The following is a 21,701-nucleotide window of genomic DNA, read 5'->3' as shown; positions in this document are numbered from 1 at the left end:
CTCAATGTCAGTTGTTTGGCATGATAATTAAGTGACAATTTTACTGTCAGTGAATTACTCAGACTTATCCCATGTAGAACAGGCCCGGTTTAAATATCATGTGACTGCATGCATGGAAGACGCTTCTCCTCTTTTGGCAATGATTTTTCTCACAAGTAGTAAATCTGGGTACAACAGGCTTTTCCCTTGTGCCTGTCACTGTTGTATCCATATGTCCTATATTTCCTTTTAATCTCCTGCATTTAAAAATAACCCCTGGAAAGGCACACAGAGTGGATTTTAGAGTCCAGAGACACAATGATTGGCTGCCATTTTCTAATGTAAAAATTCAAGGTGTTTCTCAGTAGTCGAGATTTTGGGCTCAAGCATTTCATTCAATATATTGAGAAGAGAGATGGGGTAGGGGGGAACAAATCTCTAGATGTAGAACTTCGAGGAACAGTGTTGTAGTTGTTCAAGAGATGGGTCCGTGGGAAGCTTAACCTCACTAGAAAGTCAACCCATTGTTCACGCAGTTGGTTTCTTCCTAGCACCCTGAGAGAAAAGTGGGATCCTCAGTATCTGGATACACAAGGATCCTGAGAACTGGCAGCAACTCTCCCCAACCCTGCTCCTCTTCTACCTCCCTCTCCTCTTCTTTCCTTCTCCTTCTTTATTGCTCTTCACCCCCATCATCACCTGTGTTCCCACCAGCAACCAGCCCCTCTTGCCCCTAATCCACCCCCATCGTCACCATCCCTGCTACCTCCAACTTCTGAGAGCGGCTCTGCTCCATCAGAGGCCACCTGCTGAGAGACTAACTTTCCTTTTCCTCAGTCGTCAACAGTTCAGAAATATTTTGCAGCAGCGGGTGGGGTGGAAGGAGGGGGGAAGGCGGTTAACTCAGCACCTCACACATGCAAATCAGATGCTCAAACACTGAGCCACATCCCTCACCCCCAAACAATCCTTTAGTCACTTATTTTCTTGTCTGTTTGTTTGGGGGCCACACCTAGCAGTGATCAGCACTTACTCCTGGCTCTGCACTCAGGTATCATTCCTGGCAGGCTCCGGGACCCCTGTGGGGTGTTGGGGATCAACTCCCGGTTGGCCATGTATAGAGCAAGCACCCTAGCTACTGTACTGTCTCTCTGGCCCAATTCCCAAGAATCATTTAAGTGAGAAATAGACCTACCTTTTTTTTCTTTTTGGGTCACACCCAGCGATGCTCAGGGGTTACTCCTGGTTCTGCACTCAGGAATTACTCCTGGCAATGCTTGGGGGACCATATGGGATGCCGGAGATCGAACCCAGGTCGACCGCAAGGCAAATGCCCTACCCACTGTGCTATCGCTCCGGCCCATAGACCTACCTTCTTACTGGAGTCCAGAGGAAGTGTTTTCCCAGTGTCATACAACTTTTAAACGGGGCAATGTCCATCACTCACATGAACATTAAGCTCCCTCCTCTCCGCTCGGTAATACAGGTAATAATTCTGAACATCAGTAATTGGCAATTAGCAATCCCCCATGGTGCCACAGCCCTGCATTATTGGTCACTTGTTCTTCTCTAAGTAAGCTGCGTGCTTTAAGAAACAATGAAGGTGGGGGCCCGGAGCAATAGAGCAGCGGGGAGGGCATTTGCCTTGTACATGGCCAGCCTGGGTTTGATCCCCAGCATCCCATATGGTCCCCCAAGCACCGCCAGAAGTAATTCCTGAGTGCAGAGCCAGGAGTAACCCCTGAGCATTGCCAAGTGTGATCCAAAAACCAAAAAGAAGGGAGGGAGGGAAGGAAGGAAGGAAGGAAGGAGGGAGGGAGGGAGGGAGGGAGGGAGGGAGGGAGAGAGGGAGGTGCTGGAGAGATGTTCCACAAGCTGAGAGTGTGCTTTGTTAGTGGGACACCCAGCTTTGACCCTCATCCATGCTCAAGTACAGAGTCAAGAATAACCCCAAAGCACCCCTGGATATGGCCGTCCCAATAACAAAGAAAAGAGAGAAAAAAACCCAAACAGGTCCTGTCCTAAGAAATAACAAATAACCACTGAACCACATCTTTGCAACAGGATTTCTCTAATGCAGTTTATGTGTATGTTAGAAAAGTTTATCTACCCACTACCAGCAGTCATTTTTCAGTGTGCCCCATGGAACATGGGCCTTACTTTGGCAAATGCTAGTGTGGGTTTGTGTCTATCAGTTAGCAAGTTGTGTGTCTAAATGATCTTGCTCATGACTCTTTCAAATTTTCTATCAAGTTGATGCCTTGGTCCAAGTAGTCATTCCCTTTGCTGAAAAAAGTGTGTTCCCCCACTTTGTCTTCTGTTCGCTTCACTCTGGAAGGATTTTCCTTCTTTCTCCTTTAGTAATCGGGTCTTCACGAAGCACTGACTCTACAGGCAGTCTGTGGTGGTTAACATGGGGTGAAGGAAGTCTCTGGAATTACTATCATTCTTTCAGGATTGTACATTCAGCAAACAGTTGGAGTGCCAAGCAAGCTCTGTGTGTGTGAATTAAACACCCACCAAAGTGTGAATCTTTCTGGACCCACATGGTACTTATGACAGACAGACCTGAGTATGATAGTCCTCCCTGAAAAACGGGTGCCAAGTGAAATAGGAATTCCATAGTAGAGGATTGAATAAAATGAGGGCGGATGCAGAATGACACACCTGGAGAGCTACGAGGGCGTAAGATAGTCACAGGTGGAGACAGATAAGCTAAGATTGGGGTCAGACCCCTGAGCTCTCAGCCTGAAGACTTGTGTTCCAGGGATTTTCGACTGTTTGGCATCTCTGCAGAGTTTAGCTGTGAGGCAGGGGAATTGGGCCGTTTTCATGAATGATGGCAACTATGGGATGTGAGTGCAGTTTTCCAGGCTCAGCAGGGTGGGAGCTCAGCCTGTCCCATTCCTGAGGGCACCCCAGAGTTTTCAGTGGGGTGTCTCTTTGGATCTTTAGCTGCATACTCAAACCCCCACTCCAACCCCAACCCCCACTGCCTCCAAGCATTCCTGACAGAGAACTCAGGTGGCTGTTAGTTCATCTCCTGTTTTGTTTTCCCTCTTTTCTGGGCTCAGGTGTTCTGTGTCTTTGAATCCCCAATTCTCTCTTTAATCCCCACAAAGTGTTAGAGAAAACGAAATGTCGATTGGGTAATGGTTTGATCATATTTGAACGGACTTTAAAGAGGGTCACCTCCAAAACACCGGGGGAGAACGTGCATTTTGAATGTCGCTCTCTGGCTAAATGTTTGTTGGCTCCAAGTGGATCTTTGCTGTTTAGCAGAATGTCACCAGCATCATGAGAGACTGCTCAGTGCTGCCATTGGTCATTTTCAATGAGCACTTTAGTAATCTCCACAATTTGGGCCACTTGATAAAAATGCAGGTTCATTTGGAGGCACACCAAGAGGGTCAGAGGTGGTGGGTTAGAGAACGGGGAAGGGATTTGCATTCTAGCGTGTTTTCAGGCTCATCGTCCATTCCTTTGGAAGGAAACGGCATGGCAGATATATTAGAGAGGGCCTGTCTTTCTTCTATCAAGAATTTGTCATTCATTGGATCAAAGAATGCAGAAAAGGGGCTGGGGAGATAATACAGCGAGTAACACACTTGCTTTATACCTGGCTGACTGGGTTCAGTTCTCAGAATCCCAAATGGTCCCCCGAGCCTGCCAAAAGTGAACCCTGAGTGCAGAGCCAAGATTAAGTCCCGGGCACTACCAGATGTGGCCCCCAAAACCAAACACAAAAATTTCTAATTTGGGGCTGGAGCCATAGCACAGTGGGTAGGGTGTTTGCCTTGCACACAGCACCTGCGTTCATTTCCCAGCATCTCATATGGTCCCCCAAGCATCACCAGGAGTAATTCCTGAGTGCAGAGCTAGGAGTAACTCCTATGCATTGCTGGGTGTGACCCAAAAAGCCAAAAAAAAAATTCTAAATCAAAAAAATTTTAAACTGCTTTTCTTGTTTATTTATTTATTTATTGAACTGCAAAATAGAGAGTTCCTAAGTGTGACCTGAATCACACTTTGCAGTCTCTGGAATTTGCCGCATTTCACTCCGCCGCCTTTCACTTTCCCCTTGGACGGACCTGGTTCCCAGCGGCAGTGACGTCCTCTCTGCTCGTCAGACATTTCGTCTCAGTGTCTGCAAGCCTTTGTTGGCATGGTTCCCATCCTTGCAATCTGCATGGCCTCCTTGTGACAGGAGCTAATTGTTTCTGATGGTTTGTGAAGGCACCGTTCAAGGGCAGTCTACTTCCCTCCTCACTCCTGCGAGGACCACTGTCATAAACTCGTGACACCAGCTGCACACGTCAGCCTCTTGTCTGGCAGATGGACATGCTGTCAGGTTGCTGGCTTACCCACAGATCCCCAGACAGTGACCCCGCACAGATAATGCTAACGGAAGTGAACGCTCTCAGCATCACTTTTTCACCAAGTAGGGGAATTGGGCTCTGTTCCCTTTTTTCTCCATTCTCAAAGAAACATGAGTAGCTTATCTGATGGGCAAGTTTAAGGATGTAGCTGAGCATGTGAGCCCGTATTTCTCAGGCTTTTCTCTCTGGGCTGCTTTTCTGCAGGACACAGCTTCTCTCCTGCCCTTCATTTTATTTTATTTTATTTTTTTGGCTTTTTGGGTCACACCTGAGAATGCTCAGAGGTTACTCTTGGCTCTGCACTCCGGAATCACTACTGGCAGTGTTCAGAGGACCATATGGGGTGCTGGGAATTGAACCCAGGTAGGCCGCATGCAAGGCAAATGCCCAACCTGCTGTACTATCACTTCAGCCCTTTCCCTCCTGCCTTTGATGAGCAAACTTGGCCGGTCTCTGGCTGCAAATGGGAGAGGGAGTTAGTTTACTACAGTTGAAATCCATTCAGAGATGCGTCCAGCTATAGATATTGGCAGGGGCAAATCTTTCCAGTGTGGCTGGGTCAATCACTTGCCTTCCACCTGCCATAGTCTTGCTTCCACTAGAGGAACAGAGGTGTGATTGACTATTTCCTTGAGATGCCCTGGTGAGAGTTTTGAAGTTGAACAGCCTGTCCATGCTCAGGCAGATGGTACCGCCCAAGAAAACCAAAGGCCCAGGTCTTAATTGGAAAATGGAATCAAAACTGTGGAGAAACCCTGAGTGGGTTTATGAGCCAGCCTAGAAAACTGAGTAGGTTCAGCGCTACATTTCTTAAATAGTAGTTAATGCCTGTTGGGGGTTCCACATATTCAGGCAATGTTTTCAGCCTCTCAAATGTATTAATACAGCAAAGTGTTCCCAGTATGTGTTTCTCTTATTTGCATTCTTCAGATAAGAAGCCAATAGAATGTTTTGCTTAAGTTTAGACAACTAGTAAACAGCAGAACTAAGATTGGATCTGGGTGGTACATATTCTTAACTCACATGCTATGCTCATGTCTACTCACCCATGATTCTGCTTCCGTAGGTTAAATTACCCCAAATCAAACAAGGTCAGATATTTTGGGAGCAGGAGAGAAATGAAGAGGCTGAGACTGTATTTGCATATGTAAATCATATTGTCATAATTGCTTTATTTTTTATTAGTTGCTCATCTCTTACTGTACTCAGCTGCTAAATTATGCCTTATTATAGCTATATGTGGATCAAGAAAAAAAACATAATATGTAGAATTTGGTATGATCCATGTTTCAGTAATCTAGTGAGGGTCTTGGGATAGACCCTCTAAGGTGAAAGGCGGACTCTGTATACTGCCCCTCCTACCTGGGAAAATCATAAAATGGTACCAAGTGCTCATCTGGTCAAGAAAAGGAATGACAGAAAACTTCAATGTATATCACAAAGAGAAATAGACAATAAGGGCATAAATACCTGCACTGGGGCAGGTTATACTCATAAACCTACCAAGTAATTGCTAACTTGCCACCACTCACAACACTGGAACAGGTCATATCAAAAGCCTGGTGGCACCATGACCTGATGCCACTGGAAAATTTTGTGTTGCTGTTGCATGCAGATGTGACACAGTCAGTTTTTGGAAAATGGTGTAATACCATCAACTACCATGAAGCAAAATATAATAGAAGATCACATGATATATGATGCCATATAAAAGGAAGAAAATTTTTTTCTGGTTGGTGACTGAATCCAGAATCTCCTACTTGGGTGACATGGGCTCTGCCACTGTTCTTCCCTAGCCATGCATGGATGGGACATTTGAGAACAGGCGACTTCAGGCTGGAGAGATAGTATAGAGGTAAGGATCTTGCCTTACACACAACCAACCAGGGTTTGATCCGCAGCACCACATCTGGTCCCCTGAGCACAGTCAGGAATGATCCCTGAGCATGAAGTTGGGTGTCAGCCCTCAACACAGCTAGATGTAGCCCAGTTGTTCCTCCACCCCCATAATCTATGAAAATAGAAACCAGACCAGTGGTTACCTCTAGAGAGAATCACAGTCACGGTCACGGTCCTCCCATTGTTCATCGATTTGCTCGAACGGGCCCAGTAATGTCTCCATCATGAGACTTGTTGTTACTGTGTTTGGCATATTGAGTACGTCACAGGTAGCTTGCCAGGTTCTGCCATGCGGGCGAGATACTCTCGGTAGCTTGCCTGGCTCTCCAAGAGAGGCGGAGGAATCGAACTTGGGTCGGCCATGTTGGCTGCGTGCAAGGCAAACGCCTTACCGCTGTGCTATTGCTCCAGCCCTCTAGAGAGAAATGGACGAAAAATGGGCAAAAGGAAACTTTATTTGGAAGGTTCTGTCTCAGTCATGATGTTTGTAGAAGTGTATGCGTGTTTTTCAGGTTCATACAACCACACACTTACATATTGGAGCTGGGTATGTACCAGCTACTGTCTAGGTTGTGTGTCTAGGAACATACCAGGGGTGAATTAAAAGTTCCCTGTCCTTTGACAATGACTTTCTGGGAGAAGCAGTATGGGTTTGCTACAAATATAAATAATAAAATAATGTGATAGAATGGGGAGGGGGGGAGATGTGCTAGCTAACGGTGACAATTGGGGATATTAGGAAGCAGAGGAGGTGGTACCGATTCATTTTTAATGATAGAGTTTCAGGAGGGGAAAGAAAAGAATCGAAGGAAGGGATAAAGGGAAGAAAGGGTGAGTTGGTTTGTCTGAGCTTGTAGTAGTGCAGACACCCAAGGTTTCAGAAAGCTTGAGGACCTGACAGGTTAGCACGGAAACAGCATGAGCAGAATAGCCAAATGGGTTACTTTTTGGTCACAGGTTAGAGTATCTAGGAATAGGTGAAGGTGAATTATACATAGGTGTGGGTGAATTTTTGGTCCCCAACTCCACCAGAATCAAAAGCCATTGCATGGTTTAAGCAGAAAAGCAGAATGATTTAACTGGCTTGATTTGAAAGGATCACTCTAGCTTCAGTAGCATCCAATAGAATGTTCTAGAAGGATGGAAATGATCTTGAACATCGAATATGGCAGCCACGAGGCAGGTGTGACTACTGTGAACTTGAAAAGTAGGTGGTGTGAGCGAGAAAGTGAGTTTTTCATTTAATTTAAATTCACATTTAAGTAGCCATACGACATGAGTGGCTTCCATCTTAGGTCATGGAGCATCAAGACCTCTTGACAATAAACTGGGTAAGGTTGGGAGAAGGAAGGAAGAAACCAAGAGTTTTCAGGGAGGGTGTGATGCTAATCAACACAGGGGATGGCTTAGAATGGCATGGTAGCAATGGAAGTAGCTAGAATGATTCAGATTCTGCATCTATCTTGTCTTTTATTTAATTTTATCTTTATAAAGTTGTTCACAATAATTTATTACATTTGATATTACAACACCAATCCCACCACCATTACACCTTCCCATCACCATTATTTTGAATATTCACTCCGACCCGAAAGCCTGGCCCTAAATAATATATTTTGTATTGCTTTTTATGAATAATTTGCTAAAACTGATCCAAAGAAGTTTCCTTAGAAGAAAGTGTGTGGGGGGTGGAGCGATAGTACATGGATAGGGTGTTTGCCTTGCACGCGGCTGATTCCATTCCCAGTATCCCATATGGTCCTCCAAGCACTGCCAGGAGTAATTCCTGAGTGAAAGCCAGAAGTAACCCCTGTGCATCGCCAGATATGACCCAAAAAGAAAAAATAAAAACTAAAAAAAGAAGAAGAAAGCATGTGAAGATTGTTGTATCTCATCCTGGAGCCACCAAACCCTTATACAAGAGATTACTAACATGTTATTATTACAGGTTGAGCTGTGTGTATGTGTGTGTATGTGTGTGTATGCATACATACAGATGTATGTACATATATATGTATACATACACACACATATATGTATATATATACACATATATACTCTTTTTTGATTGAGATCTGTTGACTTTCATTTTACAGCCCATCAAATGTGGTGTCACGGGGAGCTTGCCAGGCTCAGCGATAGCACAGCGGGTAGGGCGTTCGCCTTACAAGTGGCCAACATGGCCGACCCGAGTTCGATTCCTCCGCCCCTCTCGGAGAGCCTGGCAAGCTACTGAGAGTATTCGATATGCCAGACAGAGTAACAACAAAGTCTCCAATGGAGACGTTACTGGGCCCGCTCGAGCAAATCGACGATCAACGGGAGGGCCTTTACCTTTTACCTTTACCAAATGTGGTGTGCTATTCTCGGTACATCAGTGATGAAGAGTATGAGATGTTGAGCTCCAGGAATTCTAAAATTGTAAATAGGGTGATACAGCTGGAGTTAAATTTTTAACTGGATGGTGACTTTGGGGTCTTCTGAAGGCATCTCTGCAGCTTGTGATTCTCTTTCAAGATTTTTTTGTGAGTCTCTGGATCATGGCCATTAATGAACTTATATGGCACCAGAGGCAGTTCATGGGCATGACTGACAGGCTCCTGGAAGAACAGGGAGATGAGGAGAAGTCTCCTACTCCTGAGTCCATGCAAGCCTGGAGATTTTGGTAACAAAACCTGCATACCTGAATTTTTTTTTATCAGATTCAGGGATGAGACTCATCTGAGCCTGTGGAGATTGGCTGTGAATATGGGCCTGCATCTATTTTGAAATAGGGTGAGTGGGGTGTTCTCATTTGGTAGATTTCCTGGGAGAAGAAGTGAAGTCAAAGATGATTCCAGGACTGAGAAGGCTCAATGGGCTGGTGAGTTCTAGAAGCCTGGGCCCGATCCCTGGCACTGCTGGCCCCCTGAGCACAACCAGGAGCAACCCCTGACCATGCCCTGATGGGAATCCAGTCTAGTAGAACTTCACTGACAAGGGACAGGTGACAGAACAAATGGAGACTTTAGGCTGAAAAACCATACCCAGCACTGGGAGGCCGTGGTGTCTCTCTGTGACTATTCCTTAAAAATGACTTAAGTCTTGAAAATTAATAAGGAAAGTAACCCAGTTGACTATGCGGGGCTGGGGTGTGGGAAGGAAGAACAGGCAAAAAAAAAAAAGTGCAAACTCTCATTTCTGTTGACTCGTAAGAGTTTTCTCCGAGAGCTTTGATGGTCACTGCGCCTGGAGTTGGCTGTAATTAGGTTTGACTTCTGTACTTCACCACAAAAGAAATAACATGTTCCTGTGGCCTGTCTTCTTGCACTCTGGAATCCCTGGGTTTCTGCTGTTTTGCTTTATTTTCGCTGTCCTCTCCAGCCGCCCTTTCCCTGGCCCTGTGGCTTGGCATTGGCCATGGAATGTGCCTTTGCCCTGGGCTTTGGCCGGCCCACGGGTCATTTGGTAGCTGCTGCCCATGGAAGGGATGTGGGTGATACGTCCCTTGGTCTAAGCATTAATGACTGTACTTGCTGTTTCTTTTTGTGAGTGTCTTTGTTTCTCTGGTGGTGGCCTCCCTCAGACTCGGGGGGGCACCTAGGGGACATCACACCTAGAACAGACCTGGTTCTTCCTTCGGGGATGCTGGGTTATGTTTTCTGCCAATGTCACGGGGAGGTTCATTTTCTCTGGCAAACTTTGTGTCTTCTGAGCTATTTGGAACTGTGCACACTGGGATGGCTGGGGGTGGGTGGGGGATACTCCCCAGCCATGTCCTCAATATCCTGGCATCTCTTGGGACTTGAGGGGGAGAATGTTCTGGCCTACAACAACAGACTCCCTACACATAGCTCTGATTTCCTGGTATTTTCTTTTCTCAGTCCTGTGCAAACTCTGTGTGTGTGTGTGTGTGTGTGTGTGTGTGTGTGTGTGTATACACTATTTTGAGTATCTTCTTGCTGTATTTTCTAGTTGTGAAATCGACCTTAATAGGAATGCTTGGAGGACTGGGGTGCCTGGGTTATTGAAATTTTAGGGTTGCAACCCGTGACCACAGTGTCATTTTGTGTCCTTTCTGAGCATCCTATTCCCCAAGTCTTGGCATGTCGGTTCTCAGATCTTCCCAGGTCAGTAGAATGCAGCAAACGAGATGGAATGACTTTGACATTCCACGTGTGACGTCATTCTGAAGAGCAGCATCAGCGATCTGAGCCAGGAGGAATCTGGGTCAGTGCCCGTCCTTATAAAAAGGCAGCAGAGACCTGGAGAGGTCGAGCACTTCTACCACTTACTCATGGAAAATTCCAGTCTTGAGAAGGCCTCAGAAGGGCTTGATCCCAAAGTCCAGGTTCCTTGACCACTGCGCTGGCCTGAATTTTCCAGTAAAGAATCAACAACTCGCCTGGTCTCCTCCTCTACACACAGGGAATTTCAGTTGATCCTGGAATAATGTCCTCTTGTCCCTTTGTGATAAAATCAATGGGAAAAACAAAAATCCATCCCGGCTTAATTGTTCATCATTGAACAAATGATGTGTTGTCTGAGAACTTGGTTATGTTCACTTCATTTCACTTGAATTTGCAGTTCCCAGGAATCTGTGTGGCCCACCCCCGGGGGGAAGACTTACTATTTAAGACCCACCCTGATATGGTGCCAAGGGTAATGTGCTCTTCCGCAAATTCAGTGAAATAGCGACACACATTCATTGGCCACAGTGCTGCAAGGAGTCATGCTAAAACCCTTTCATGACTTTCTGCTTCTAGAAGCCTCCGCGGGGCCCCTTCCCTTCATCTCCCATACCAGCCACGCCCCTGAGAGTCCCTAAGAGGCTACTCTCTGTCCTCTCTGCTTCCCTTCTGGCCTCCTCCGTCCCAGCCCAGGACCCTGGTAACCCCCTCGGGCCCACCTGGAGAATGTAAGATGGCTTCAGCACCCCCTGATTGGCCCCCTCCCTCTGTCTACAGTTTCAGTTCTCCTCCACTCTCCAGGCTCCCAGGGCCAGAGGTTCAAGGATGAGGCCGTGTCTTCTATGGGGGCACTTTTTTCTGCCTGCTCCCATGGAACCCAGGAGCCACTGATGACACAGGCCTCACGGGACACTCCTGACACTTCACAGGGGATAAGGCTAATGCCTTTGCCCGACCTGACCTTGAGAACAACCCTCTCAAGGCAACTGTTGACCTCAGTCACCAGTGCTCGGGGCATGCATAATTTTTTAAAAAAATTTTATTGATTCACCGTGAGGTATAGTTTCAAGCTTTCATGTTTGAGTTACAATCACACAATGATCAAACACTCATCCCTCCACCAGTGCACATTCCCCACTACCAATATCCCCAGTATACCCCCCCCTTCTCCACCCTCCCCCTGCCTCCATGAAAGACAGTATTCCCCATAATCTCTCTGTACTTTTGGGCATTATGGTTTGCAATGTAGATACTGGGAGGTTATAATGTTTGGTCCTTTATCTACTTTCAGCACACATGTCCCATCCCGACCAATTCCTCCAGCCATCATTTTCTTAGTAATCCTTTCTCTATTCCAGCTGTCCTCTCCTCACCCACTCAGGAGGCTGGCTTCCAACTATGGAGCAATCTTCCCGACCTTTATATCTACTGTCCTTGAGTGTCGGTCTCATGTTATGTTATTTTATACTCCACAAATGCAGTCTTGATGTTCTCGGGCAAGGATCTGAATCTGCCTCGCTGGCTTCCCCAACTGAGCTCACTCTGCTGCCTCAGTTATGGTGGGTCCTGGTTTCCAGCCCAGTCGCCCCTTAACTGATGCTCCCTCTTAGCCATGGCTAGAGCACAGGACCGTGCAGCCAGCACAAAGACTGTCTGCCTCGACGCCCCCTCTGGTCCACCCCAGGTTACCTTGCTTGCTGTCAACTTGCCTCCACATCCCAGATAATCAGGTTCTCAAAACTAGAATATCGCCTATCTAAGCATTGAGGATTTGGGGATGGGGAGGGGGGAATCTTTTTTTTTCTCCAAATTGTGTCATCACCCTTACCAGCCCCTTCTTTCCTTGCAGGACATTTGCAAATCACTTTGGTGTCACCGAGTGGGCCACAGGTGTGAGACCAAGTTTATGCCTGCAGCGGAGGGGACCGTGTGTGGCTTGAGCATGGTAATCTGCGGACCTGTTAGTTTTCAGTTCTTGGACCTTGACCTGGGGGAGGGGGTGGAACCCTACTGCTCTGATCTGTCATCTGAGAACTGTCCCTACCCCCTGCAGCTCCCCAACATCACGGAGCAGCTCCAGTGTGAACCCAATACGAGTCCTCACCCGTGGGGGCTTGGCAGTTTCAATCTTTTCTTTTTTCTCCCTTCCTGTCAGTGTTTTTCTTTTTTTTTATTTCCAATAATCTAGCAAATATTTCTATTTCAGTGAGCTGAGAGGTTGCGGTGGAGATGGCTTAGCACGTTGTGAGGTGAATTGAGTATGAAAAATGCCTCTGGGATGGGCCTTCAGAATGGGGGTGAAAGAGTCTTTGCTCATTGACTTGTGCCCTCTTCGTCCGTTCCCAGCAGATGCTGGAGAGGAAGGTGCAGAGATGGGGCAGGGAATCCCCTGCTAGGGTCTGGGAGGACCTGGCTGAGCCTGACACTGCGGGAGTGCCATCCCATCCTAAAGTAACTGCTCCTTTCACAGCAATTCACTTTCTCCAGGATTTATTATGGATGAGGATTGAGGGGCTGGAGCCATAGCATAGCGGGTAAGGCGTTTGCCTTGCATGCGGCCATTCTGGGTTCGATTCCTCCTCCCCTCTCGGAAGAGCCCGGCAAACTACTGAGAGTAGCTAGCCTGCACGACAAAGCCTGGCAAGCTCCCCGTGATGTATTCGATATGCCAAAAACAGTAACAACAAGTCTCACAATTTGTTGTGAGACGTTACTGGTGCCCGCTCGAGCAAATCGATGAACAACAGGAGGACAGGGCTACAGTGCTACAGAGGATTGAGGGGCAGGACAGGAGGCAGAGAGGAAAGAATCTCAGTCACCTCTCTTCAAGAATTCTCAATCCGTGGGGGCACATGCACAGAAAGCAGCACTGATGTTTTTATTCACTTTGTTTGGGGCCACAGCTGGAGTGCTCAGGGCTTACTCTGGATTCTGCTCAGGGGTCACTCCTGAAGACCTTGGGGGCCACATGTGCAAGGCCAGCACCTTGCCCAGTGTACTAGAGCTTCAGCTTCAACAGCTAATGCTTTTTAGCAAAAATGGAAAATGGGGCCAGAGAGATGATACAGTTGGGAAAGGTGCCTATCTTGCACACAGATGACCCAGATTTGATCTCTGGTGTCCCCCAGAGCATCACCAGGAGTGATTCCTGCGCGCAGAGCCAGGAGAACTCCTGAGATTGCCAGGTGTGGCCCCCAAACAAAATAATAATAACAAATGGGGGCCACTCCAGGTGATATTCAGTCGACTGGGCTAAGTGACTGGATGGGGGTATATGGTGTTTCTCAGGCCCTGAAGTTCCAGGGACCCCCAGGGCCACCATGATGGTACTGAGGGCGTCAGCGTTCCACCTGTGGTGCTCAGGGAATGAGGCAGTGCTTGCTGGGATCAGACGGGGTTTGGGTGCATGCAAAATATGTGCCCTTGATCCCTGCCCACTATGGACTTTTTAAAGAGCCTTCTTCTTTTATACAGTTGTGCAGGAAGAAGGAGCTAATGGGTGAGAAAGAATTTCTCAGGGGGGTTGGATAAGTCTGAGAATAAATGCCAGAAGGTGTTCTGCAATGAATACTGAGGTCTGAACTCATGTTCTTCAATTAGGTGAGCTGAGAGAGGGGCTTTCAGGGCAAAGAAACAGACACACTCATGAACAAGTGTCAGATGACTTTCTGATATTTGTTAAGGCGTTTTCTCCCAATATCTATTAAAAGATTACTTAAAACTCTTTAGCTAAACATAAATAAATATATAAATAAATAAAGGCTTTAAAAATCAGGTAACATGTCTATTTTTTAATCAGATGAACTGGTCTTAGGAAATCTGCATGGGATTCTTATTGAAAATTTTCATGGGAATGTTAATGAGCATTTTTTTCTTTTTTGGTCAGGAAAGCCACAGCATGAAACATCAGAGGATAGACCAGGGGAGAAAAGATGCTATAATATACAAGGAAAATGAATAATAAGTTTCTGAGGGCTTGGATTTACTGCGTAAATACATCTCTGATCTAGTTCTGTGGAGATGAACATACTCCTGGGTTAAACTTTAGTATTATATGAGGCACATCAATCCCAAAGTTAGACAATAAATGCCCTAATGACACTCCCCCTGCCTAATTTTAAATCACCACGTAATACATATTTGCTGGGGGAAAGTCCTTATTTAGATCAACCTGCAGAGAAGGCATTCTGCTAAACCCCAACTATTGTTCCTCCTGTGTTAGGATTATTGCAGACCTTGGTGCCTTCCTTTACCGGGGGATGTCATTGGTTATTCCTTAGATTGTCCGTTTTGCAAGGCCAGACCCAACTCTCACTTGTATTCTATCTAAGTACTTCCAGGGAAGACGTGGCTCTGTGTTGTGTTCCAGCTGTCTCCTTCCTCATCTCTCTCTAGCCCCAACCTTTCAGTGGACCTTGCACCATGGATGTTCAGTGAGCCTGTGTGGACTTGAAAATGAACTTCACCACTAGATTTAGTGTGTGAGAAAAAAGGAGTGGTTCTTACAGTCTCTTGGAAAAGGGTTCTGCCCATGGCACTTTGCAGAGAGAGCACTGCTAGAAAAAGACATAGACCGATGAAGAAAATCATACACATAGCTTACATGGAAAGTTTTATATCGACCTGTGTGTGTGTCTGCGTGTGTGTCTGTGTGTGTGTGAGATACTGGGGAGTCTTGATTTCTGTACTAATCAAAAATGCTAGAAGGGACTATAGGTCAGCAGCCTACCCAACCCTTCCCCCGCTACTAAAATGAAGACTGAACTATAAGAAAGCCAAACTAATTTAGTGCTTGGGACAACGCTCAAAACCACATTTCTGAGAACAAAATTGGATTAGAGTGAAGATACATTGGTTAGTAATCTGCCTCCAGGGTGAGGAGTGTGTTCGTCCTGGTGAAGGGCTTGGGTTACCATCTTTCAAACTGGGTTCAGCTGGTTGTGTAGCCTTTTGAGCAACTGTGTGACACCAGGCAGTTCAGTAAGTTCCTTGTTAACTTTGCCATGGAGAAAAACAGCTGTAACTCCTAAGTGCTTTGGGAGAATTATATTAGATGCTGTCTATGAGGTACTTCCATACCTGCATCATTTGTGGCCCAAAGAAGCAACTAAATCATCAGTTCCTACTACTGCTGCTGCTACTCTAATTGTGGGCTGTTGTCGTCATTGGCTGTCACCACTGTTGTTGGCTTTGTCATTGGTGTTGGCTGTTGTACTTGTTGGCTATTGTAGTTGCTGGCTATTGTTGTCACTGTTGGCTATTATCGTTATTGGCTATTGTTCTTAGTGTTGGCCATTGTTCTTGGTGTTGGCCGTTATCATTGTTGCTGGCTATTGTTGTCCTTACTGGCTGTTATCATGGTCCTTGGCTGTGTTGCTGGCCATTTGTCTCCTCCACGGAGCTCCATTCTGGAGAATCCTTGCAATTCCTGCTTGAGAAGATTTCCATTCTTGCCTATGGTCGGCAGAATCCTCAAATGACCGACTGCTTTCCCCCTAAAGGTTCTCAACAGTGTTATATGACTTCGTGCAAATGCTAAAGTGGCAATTAAACCAGGGAGAAGAAAAATTAAAAACAGAAGACTTCATCAGTGCATGGCAAGCATTTGAAGAAAGGCAGCAGTATCTTGACCTAGACAGAGCACCTCCCAATAAACAGCTGTGAAGCCAAGTGCATCACGGGGGAAAAGTGAAGATTTGAAAGTCAAACAAGCTCCCTAGAATTCTGTAACCGAACTCCCACTCCTCAGCAGAACCTGGCACTGTCCAAACCCCAACCCTTTGGCTCTAATTGCAGAGGCTTTTAGGAAAGTGTGCAGTTATGCTAAGTCATGCAGAACTTACTCATAATAAAAGCACCACCACGGGGAGAAAACACTCACACACATACACACACACAAACACACAGACCAGCACTAGAGGCTCCTGCAACCCCCAAGGACAGAGATGACCAACAAGTCCTGGAATGCATGACAGAGGGGAGGCAAGGGAGCGCACATTAGGGCAGCAACTTCTCAGCTCTTGCAAAAGAAGGACACAAAGCTCCTTCTGAAAAGACCCTCAGAGAACTTAGAGTCATTCAAGGGCCTGAAGCAGGACCCTTGTCCACAGACGAGAGGTCAGAAGTGCCATGTGCTGAGACCGAGGTTGGTTTCCCCAGAAGGATTCAACCCTGATCATTCAAGCAAGCAACTGATGGCAGAATTAGTTGTGCTGGGGGCGCTGAGTGAATCCCACACATTGATCCCATCTGCGTGCTCCTCAAGCGAACAGTCCCACAGGTCCTGGGAGTAGGGCGGCTGGGAAGTGTCAGGGTGTCAGGGGAGGAGGCTGTGCTGTCTTCAGCCAACCCCCTGGCTGTCATGCGGAAGCGAGTCCTCCTCAGCCTGCAAATGACCAATTTCCCCGTGTTTAGACAGCAGCCTTTCAGGAGGCACATGGAGTGGCTTAGTCTGAGAGGGCAGCAAGATGCCCCAGACAGTCTGGTATTTCCTGTCCCGAGGCAGGGGCTGTCTCCCAGGGGGCCTCACTGGAAACACACCCACCTTCTCTCCACAGTGGTGCCGGCAAGGCCAGTGTGTGAAGTTTGGGGAGCTCGGGCCCAGGCCCATTCACGGCCAGTGGTCTGCCTGGTCCAAGTGGACAGAATGTTCCAGAACATGTGGTGGAGGTGTCCAGTATCAAGAGAGACACTGCAATAACCCCAGGTAAGCCTCGTGCAGAAGGATGCGGGCCTGACTGCCAGGTGCCATGGGGTTGGACTGGGGTGTGGAGTCTTTTGCTTCTGCTTCTGTTCTCTTCAGGGAAGCAGAATTGTTCCTCCTCAGCAAGCACCAGGCTCTGACTGTTTGCATCTAAGGACTGTGGGCTCTGGGAGGAGCCCTAGCCACAGCGGGGGAGTCATTCTCTGAGCGACCGTGGTCACTGAGTTCTGCAGGCGTGTCCTGCGTGGTGCTCTGAACCTCCCAGGTAGCCAGACCACCCTCCGCACCCCCCGAGGCCCGAGACTCTGTTCTCTACAGCTCTCGGTAGCGAGTCTGTGAGTTAGCTCTTCCAGCGGATGAACTGGAGGAAGGACACAGGCTCAGGCCTCACAGGAAAGGGCATGGCACGGGTTGACCGCTTCACTGGACTCCTCAGGAGAAGCCAGAAAGGCTAAAGCCAGTGTGTGTCCCAGATCCAATTCCTGAAATATTGATGTCATAAAAATCCCCACAGTCCATTTTCTTTTCTTGTTTTTTTTTCTTCTTTTTTATCTTTCTGGTCATACCTGGCGATGCTCAGGGTTTACTCCTGGCTCTGCACTCAGGAATGACTCCTAGTGGTTGGCTGTGTGCAAGACAAACTTTCTACCCACTGGACTATTGCTCTGGTCTGCCACAATACATTGTGTTTTAAAAATAAAAGTAAAGGTATGAGCTCTCAAGCCCCTGTTCTGTTGAACACGTATCTGTCTATGTCTCTTGGTTTGCTTGCTCTTTCCAGCCTGTGTTCCTCCCTTGAATCTCTCTCCTTCTTCTTTGTCTACTCAGGAAAAGCCCGTGTTCTCTCTTGAACATGGATTTCCTCCCTTTCCTCATGCCTTTCTAAGTAAATTCCATTTAAGAAAAACTATCTTGCTTCACTAAATAGTAGATAAATAATAAAAATATTTTTTTAAAAAATTTAATCTCGGGGCTGGCCGTGAGTCTGTTCCAAGCTCCGGCTAAGGAGGCATCCGCTAGGACTCCTTCTGCGGGGGAGAGGAGATCCATAGCATCTCCTGCCCAGTCTGTCCTCGCCAGGGCCCATTCTCTCGGAACTCACCTCCCCGAGCTCGGGGAGGGCCCTGTTAGAGCCGCTGATGGCCCTAGTTTCAGACCTTCCCAAGGGACATGGGAAAGAGTGACGAGATGCACTCCGCATGTAGCCCCACTGATGAACTTCCAGCGGGTAGGGCGTCTGCCTTGCACGCAGCCAACATGGCCGACCCGAGTTCGATTCCTCCGCCCCTCTAGGAGAGCCCGGCAAGCTACCGAGAGTATTCGATATGCCAGACACAGTAACAACAAAGTCTCCAATGGAGACGTTACTGGGCCCGCTCAAGCAAATCGATGATCAACGGGAGGGCCTTTACTTTACTTTACTTTTAATCTCGGGGCTGGAGCAATAGCACAGCGGGTAGGGCATTTGCCTTTCACACAGCTGACCTAGGTTCGATTCCCAGCATCCCATATGGTCCCCTGAGCACTGCCAGGAGTAATTCCTGAGTGTATGAACCAGGACTAACTCCTGTGCATCTCCAGGTGTGACCCAAAAAGCAAAAAAAGAAAAAAAAAATTAATCTCATCCACTGCAAGGATAAAAACAAACCATCTACAAATTGAAATTGGCTCGAGCATTCCTGGGAATACATGGGACCTGGTCATTCTGGAGGATGGCCCATACTCTGTGGGAATGAAGGAGGTTTCTGTAACTTTGAGGATCTATAATTGCCACACAATGATATGTGCATTTCTTACATATGTGGGGATGGGGTGTGTGTGTATGTGTGGTGTTTGGGTTCAAATCCAGGGCCTCCCCCATGCAAGGTAAGTTCTTTACTTCCTGTGCATCACTTAGTTGATATAGACAGTTGATGGTGATATAGACAGAGCCCAGCTTTTGCAAACTCAATGCCCCAACTCAAAATCTCTGAACTGTCAGTGATCACCTGTAGAACTTTGAGGTATGGTTGCTTGTAAACCTTGAACTTGGGTTTATGAACACTGGGAGGAAACAATCCCCACCTCCCAGATATCTGGAGGTGGGGATTGTTTCCTCCCCTCGTTCATCACGTCTATGAATGGAGTGACACACTTGGGAGCATCCACAGAAGGTTGTGGAGTCCACGCAGCTTGCTTCATGTTTGTCCTGAACCCACCAGGAACCCAGGCTACCATGGGAGCAGTCCTCAACACAGTAAAGAGAGAACTTCCTGTTGCAGTTGGGCTCAGCAGAATGCGGAGTGAAAGCCTTGTGAGGGGACCCGGGGAAGTCATGGATTGAGGTTTCCACCCTTGCCTTGTTGGTCTGCCGTGGAGGTGAAGAACCTGAATATTGAGTCCGGGAACTTGCCTGGGCCTCTTGGCTTCTCCCTCTGGATGGTGATTCTGCCCTGCCCTCTGTTTCTCTTGGGCTCAATGCAGGATGGTATTCGTACCCCCAGACTCGGAGTCAGTTCCTCTCTGTAAAGTGCTTTTTGGGAAAAGTGCCTGGCACCATTGGAGGCATTACATAAATGTTTGGTAAATGGAGAATTCAAATAAATAATGAAAGCAGAGCAAAAGGGCATTAAAAAAAAAGCCAATTTGTCCCCGAAATATGAAGGAGGGCAGGAAGACACTCAGGTTTGTTTGACATCTTTTTGGGATGTCTCAGCTAATCCAGGGTTTCTCAACTGCAGCATTTGACATTTGAGGCTGAAAAATTTTTATTGTGGGGGCTTGTGCTGCCCATGGCAGGAAGTAGAGCAGCGTCCCTGCCCTGTTCCAGCTACGTGCCAATCCGATGTGCCCTTCCCACTTGTCCGAGTTGTAAGGACCTAAGAAAAGTCTCCAAATTCTGCCACAAAAGGTCTGCAGGGGACAGGAATCTGGCCCAGTCACTGTGTCCTCATAGAAGGTTGATGATGCATTTACAGTTCATACCAGGCTATTAAAACCACACTCCTCGTGCTTTGAATACAGCCCGTGTCTTGGGTGGAATTGTTAAAATCATTATATTAGTTTTCATTTTTGCAGCATATTTCATGGCTCTGGTTTTCATACTTCACAACATTTTACAATCTCAATGTTTTCCCAAGAAAGAAATAGATTACCTAATTTAATAACTCTGCTGGTAAAGCGCGTGAGTGAGGCCCCTGAGATTTATACTCAAGCCTCTCTCATATCTGCGGGATTGAGAACTCTCATTAGAATAGAGCATTGTTCATGGAAATTGCAGATTGTAATTTTAGAGATGCCCAATAAAAGTAATCACCAAAGTAGTTCCACTTGGTGCAGTTTTTATCATTTTAAGCAAGATTAAAACTAATCAGAAAAGTGTTTATTTTAATTATGCATGAAGTCACAGAGAAGAAATAATAAGTAAGTGATCGACCATCCCCAGACAATTGAATTAGTTGTTCCCTGTTCTTATTTCACTTTGTTGTAGTAAAACTGTTTTGTCTCTATTTCAGTTACTGATTTCTTTGGTTTAAACATGTGGTCTGCTCACATGACTCACTTGAACTTTTCTTTCTCTCTCTCTCTCTTTTGCTTATGTGAAAAGCACTGTGAATTTTTCATTCCACATAATGATGGTTTTCCCAGAACATAGTTTGTTTTCTAAAAATTGAATTATTCTTGGTTGATTCCTGGAGTTATCTGAACAGCACGTAAACCTACTCGTTCCTGCATCTGCATCAACATCATAACTGTCCCTCTCTAAACTCCTACCAAGGCTTCACTCGTCGGAAACCTCCAGCATTGCCAGGCAGGTGCTCCCAGTTGGTCTTTTATAAACAGGTTGCCAGAGGGCAGAGGGTCTGCAGTAACAGGTAGTCAGAGAGCAGAGGGTCGACCCCTGTGATGGTGGGGTAAGGGAAGTTAGGGATTCCCCCTAAGACTGGCTCCGGCAACCTGGCAACCTTGTTTCTCGGTGTCCTCACTCTTCCTGATATGGTCAGCAGTGAGACAGGCGAGATTCCCATAGATGCTATTAGGAAAATTCCCTGACCATTCAGATGGGGAGAATTAGCCTGCTGAGCCTTCTGCGAACTCTCCTGCAATGTGAGTCCACCAGATAGCTCCAGAATTCTCATTAGAATTTATCTCCAGTCCACTTTCCAACAGTAACTTCTAGGATCAGCTGATCATCAGAATGCCCAGTTAATCTGTTTAGAAAAAAAAAAAACCTGATTTCCGGGTCTTTCCCTGTATCACTTTTACTGAGAAAGTCTGTGAGCAGGTTCAGGAATGTTTATAATTTATATGTAATATTTATATATACAAATATGTGTGTACATAAAATATTTAACCAGAATTTCCCACATGATTATAATCATTCACCAGCCACGTCATAATGATTTGTAGTAAGGACTTGATAAATTGTGCCAAAGCGAATATGGGTATTTTTCAGTCTAATTATTTTAAATATATAATATTATTGTAAGGTAGTATCTTGAGCCTCGTTTCTGTTTATATTTCGTTTTAAATCCTAAAAACATTATTGCCCCAAGGGACAAGATGTCATGTTAGAATTTTCTATCAATTTAT

At 46.5% G+C, this 21,701-nt stretch overlaps 1 protein-coding gene across 2 annotated transcripts in view; it reads left to right on the top strand.

Annotated features, from left to right (window-relative positions):
- Positions 1-21,701, top strand: part of ADAMTS18 (ADAM metallopeptidase with thrombospondin type 1 motif 18) — a 140,613-nt gene that overhangs the window by 72,351 nt on the left and 46,561 nt on the right. Inside the window, exons 11-12 of one of the 2 annotated variants that reach the window (XM_056136301.1) lie at positions 12,276-12,371; positions 16,984-17,132. In XM_056136301.1, the coding sequence (XP_055992276.1) occupies positions 12,276-12,371; positions 16,984-17,132 (245 nt within the window). The remainder of the gene's footprint in view (positions 1-12,275; positions 12,372-16,983; positions 17,133-21,701) is intronic. The other variant, XM_056136302.1, reaches the window with a different exon arrangement.

This window comes from Sorex fumeus, unplaced genomic scaffold (assembly GCF_029834395.1).
Source record: "Sorex fumeus unplaced genomic scaffold, SorFum_2.1 ptg000122l, whole genome shotgun sequence".
NCBI classification, from domain to species: Eukaryota; Metazoa; Chordata; class Mammalia; order Eulipotyphla; family Soricidae; genus Sorex; species Sorex fumeus.
This window is presented reverse-complemented; position numbering and strand designations above follow the sequence as displayed.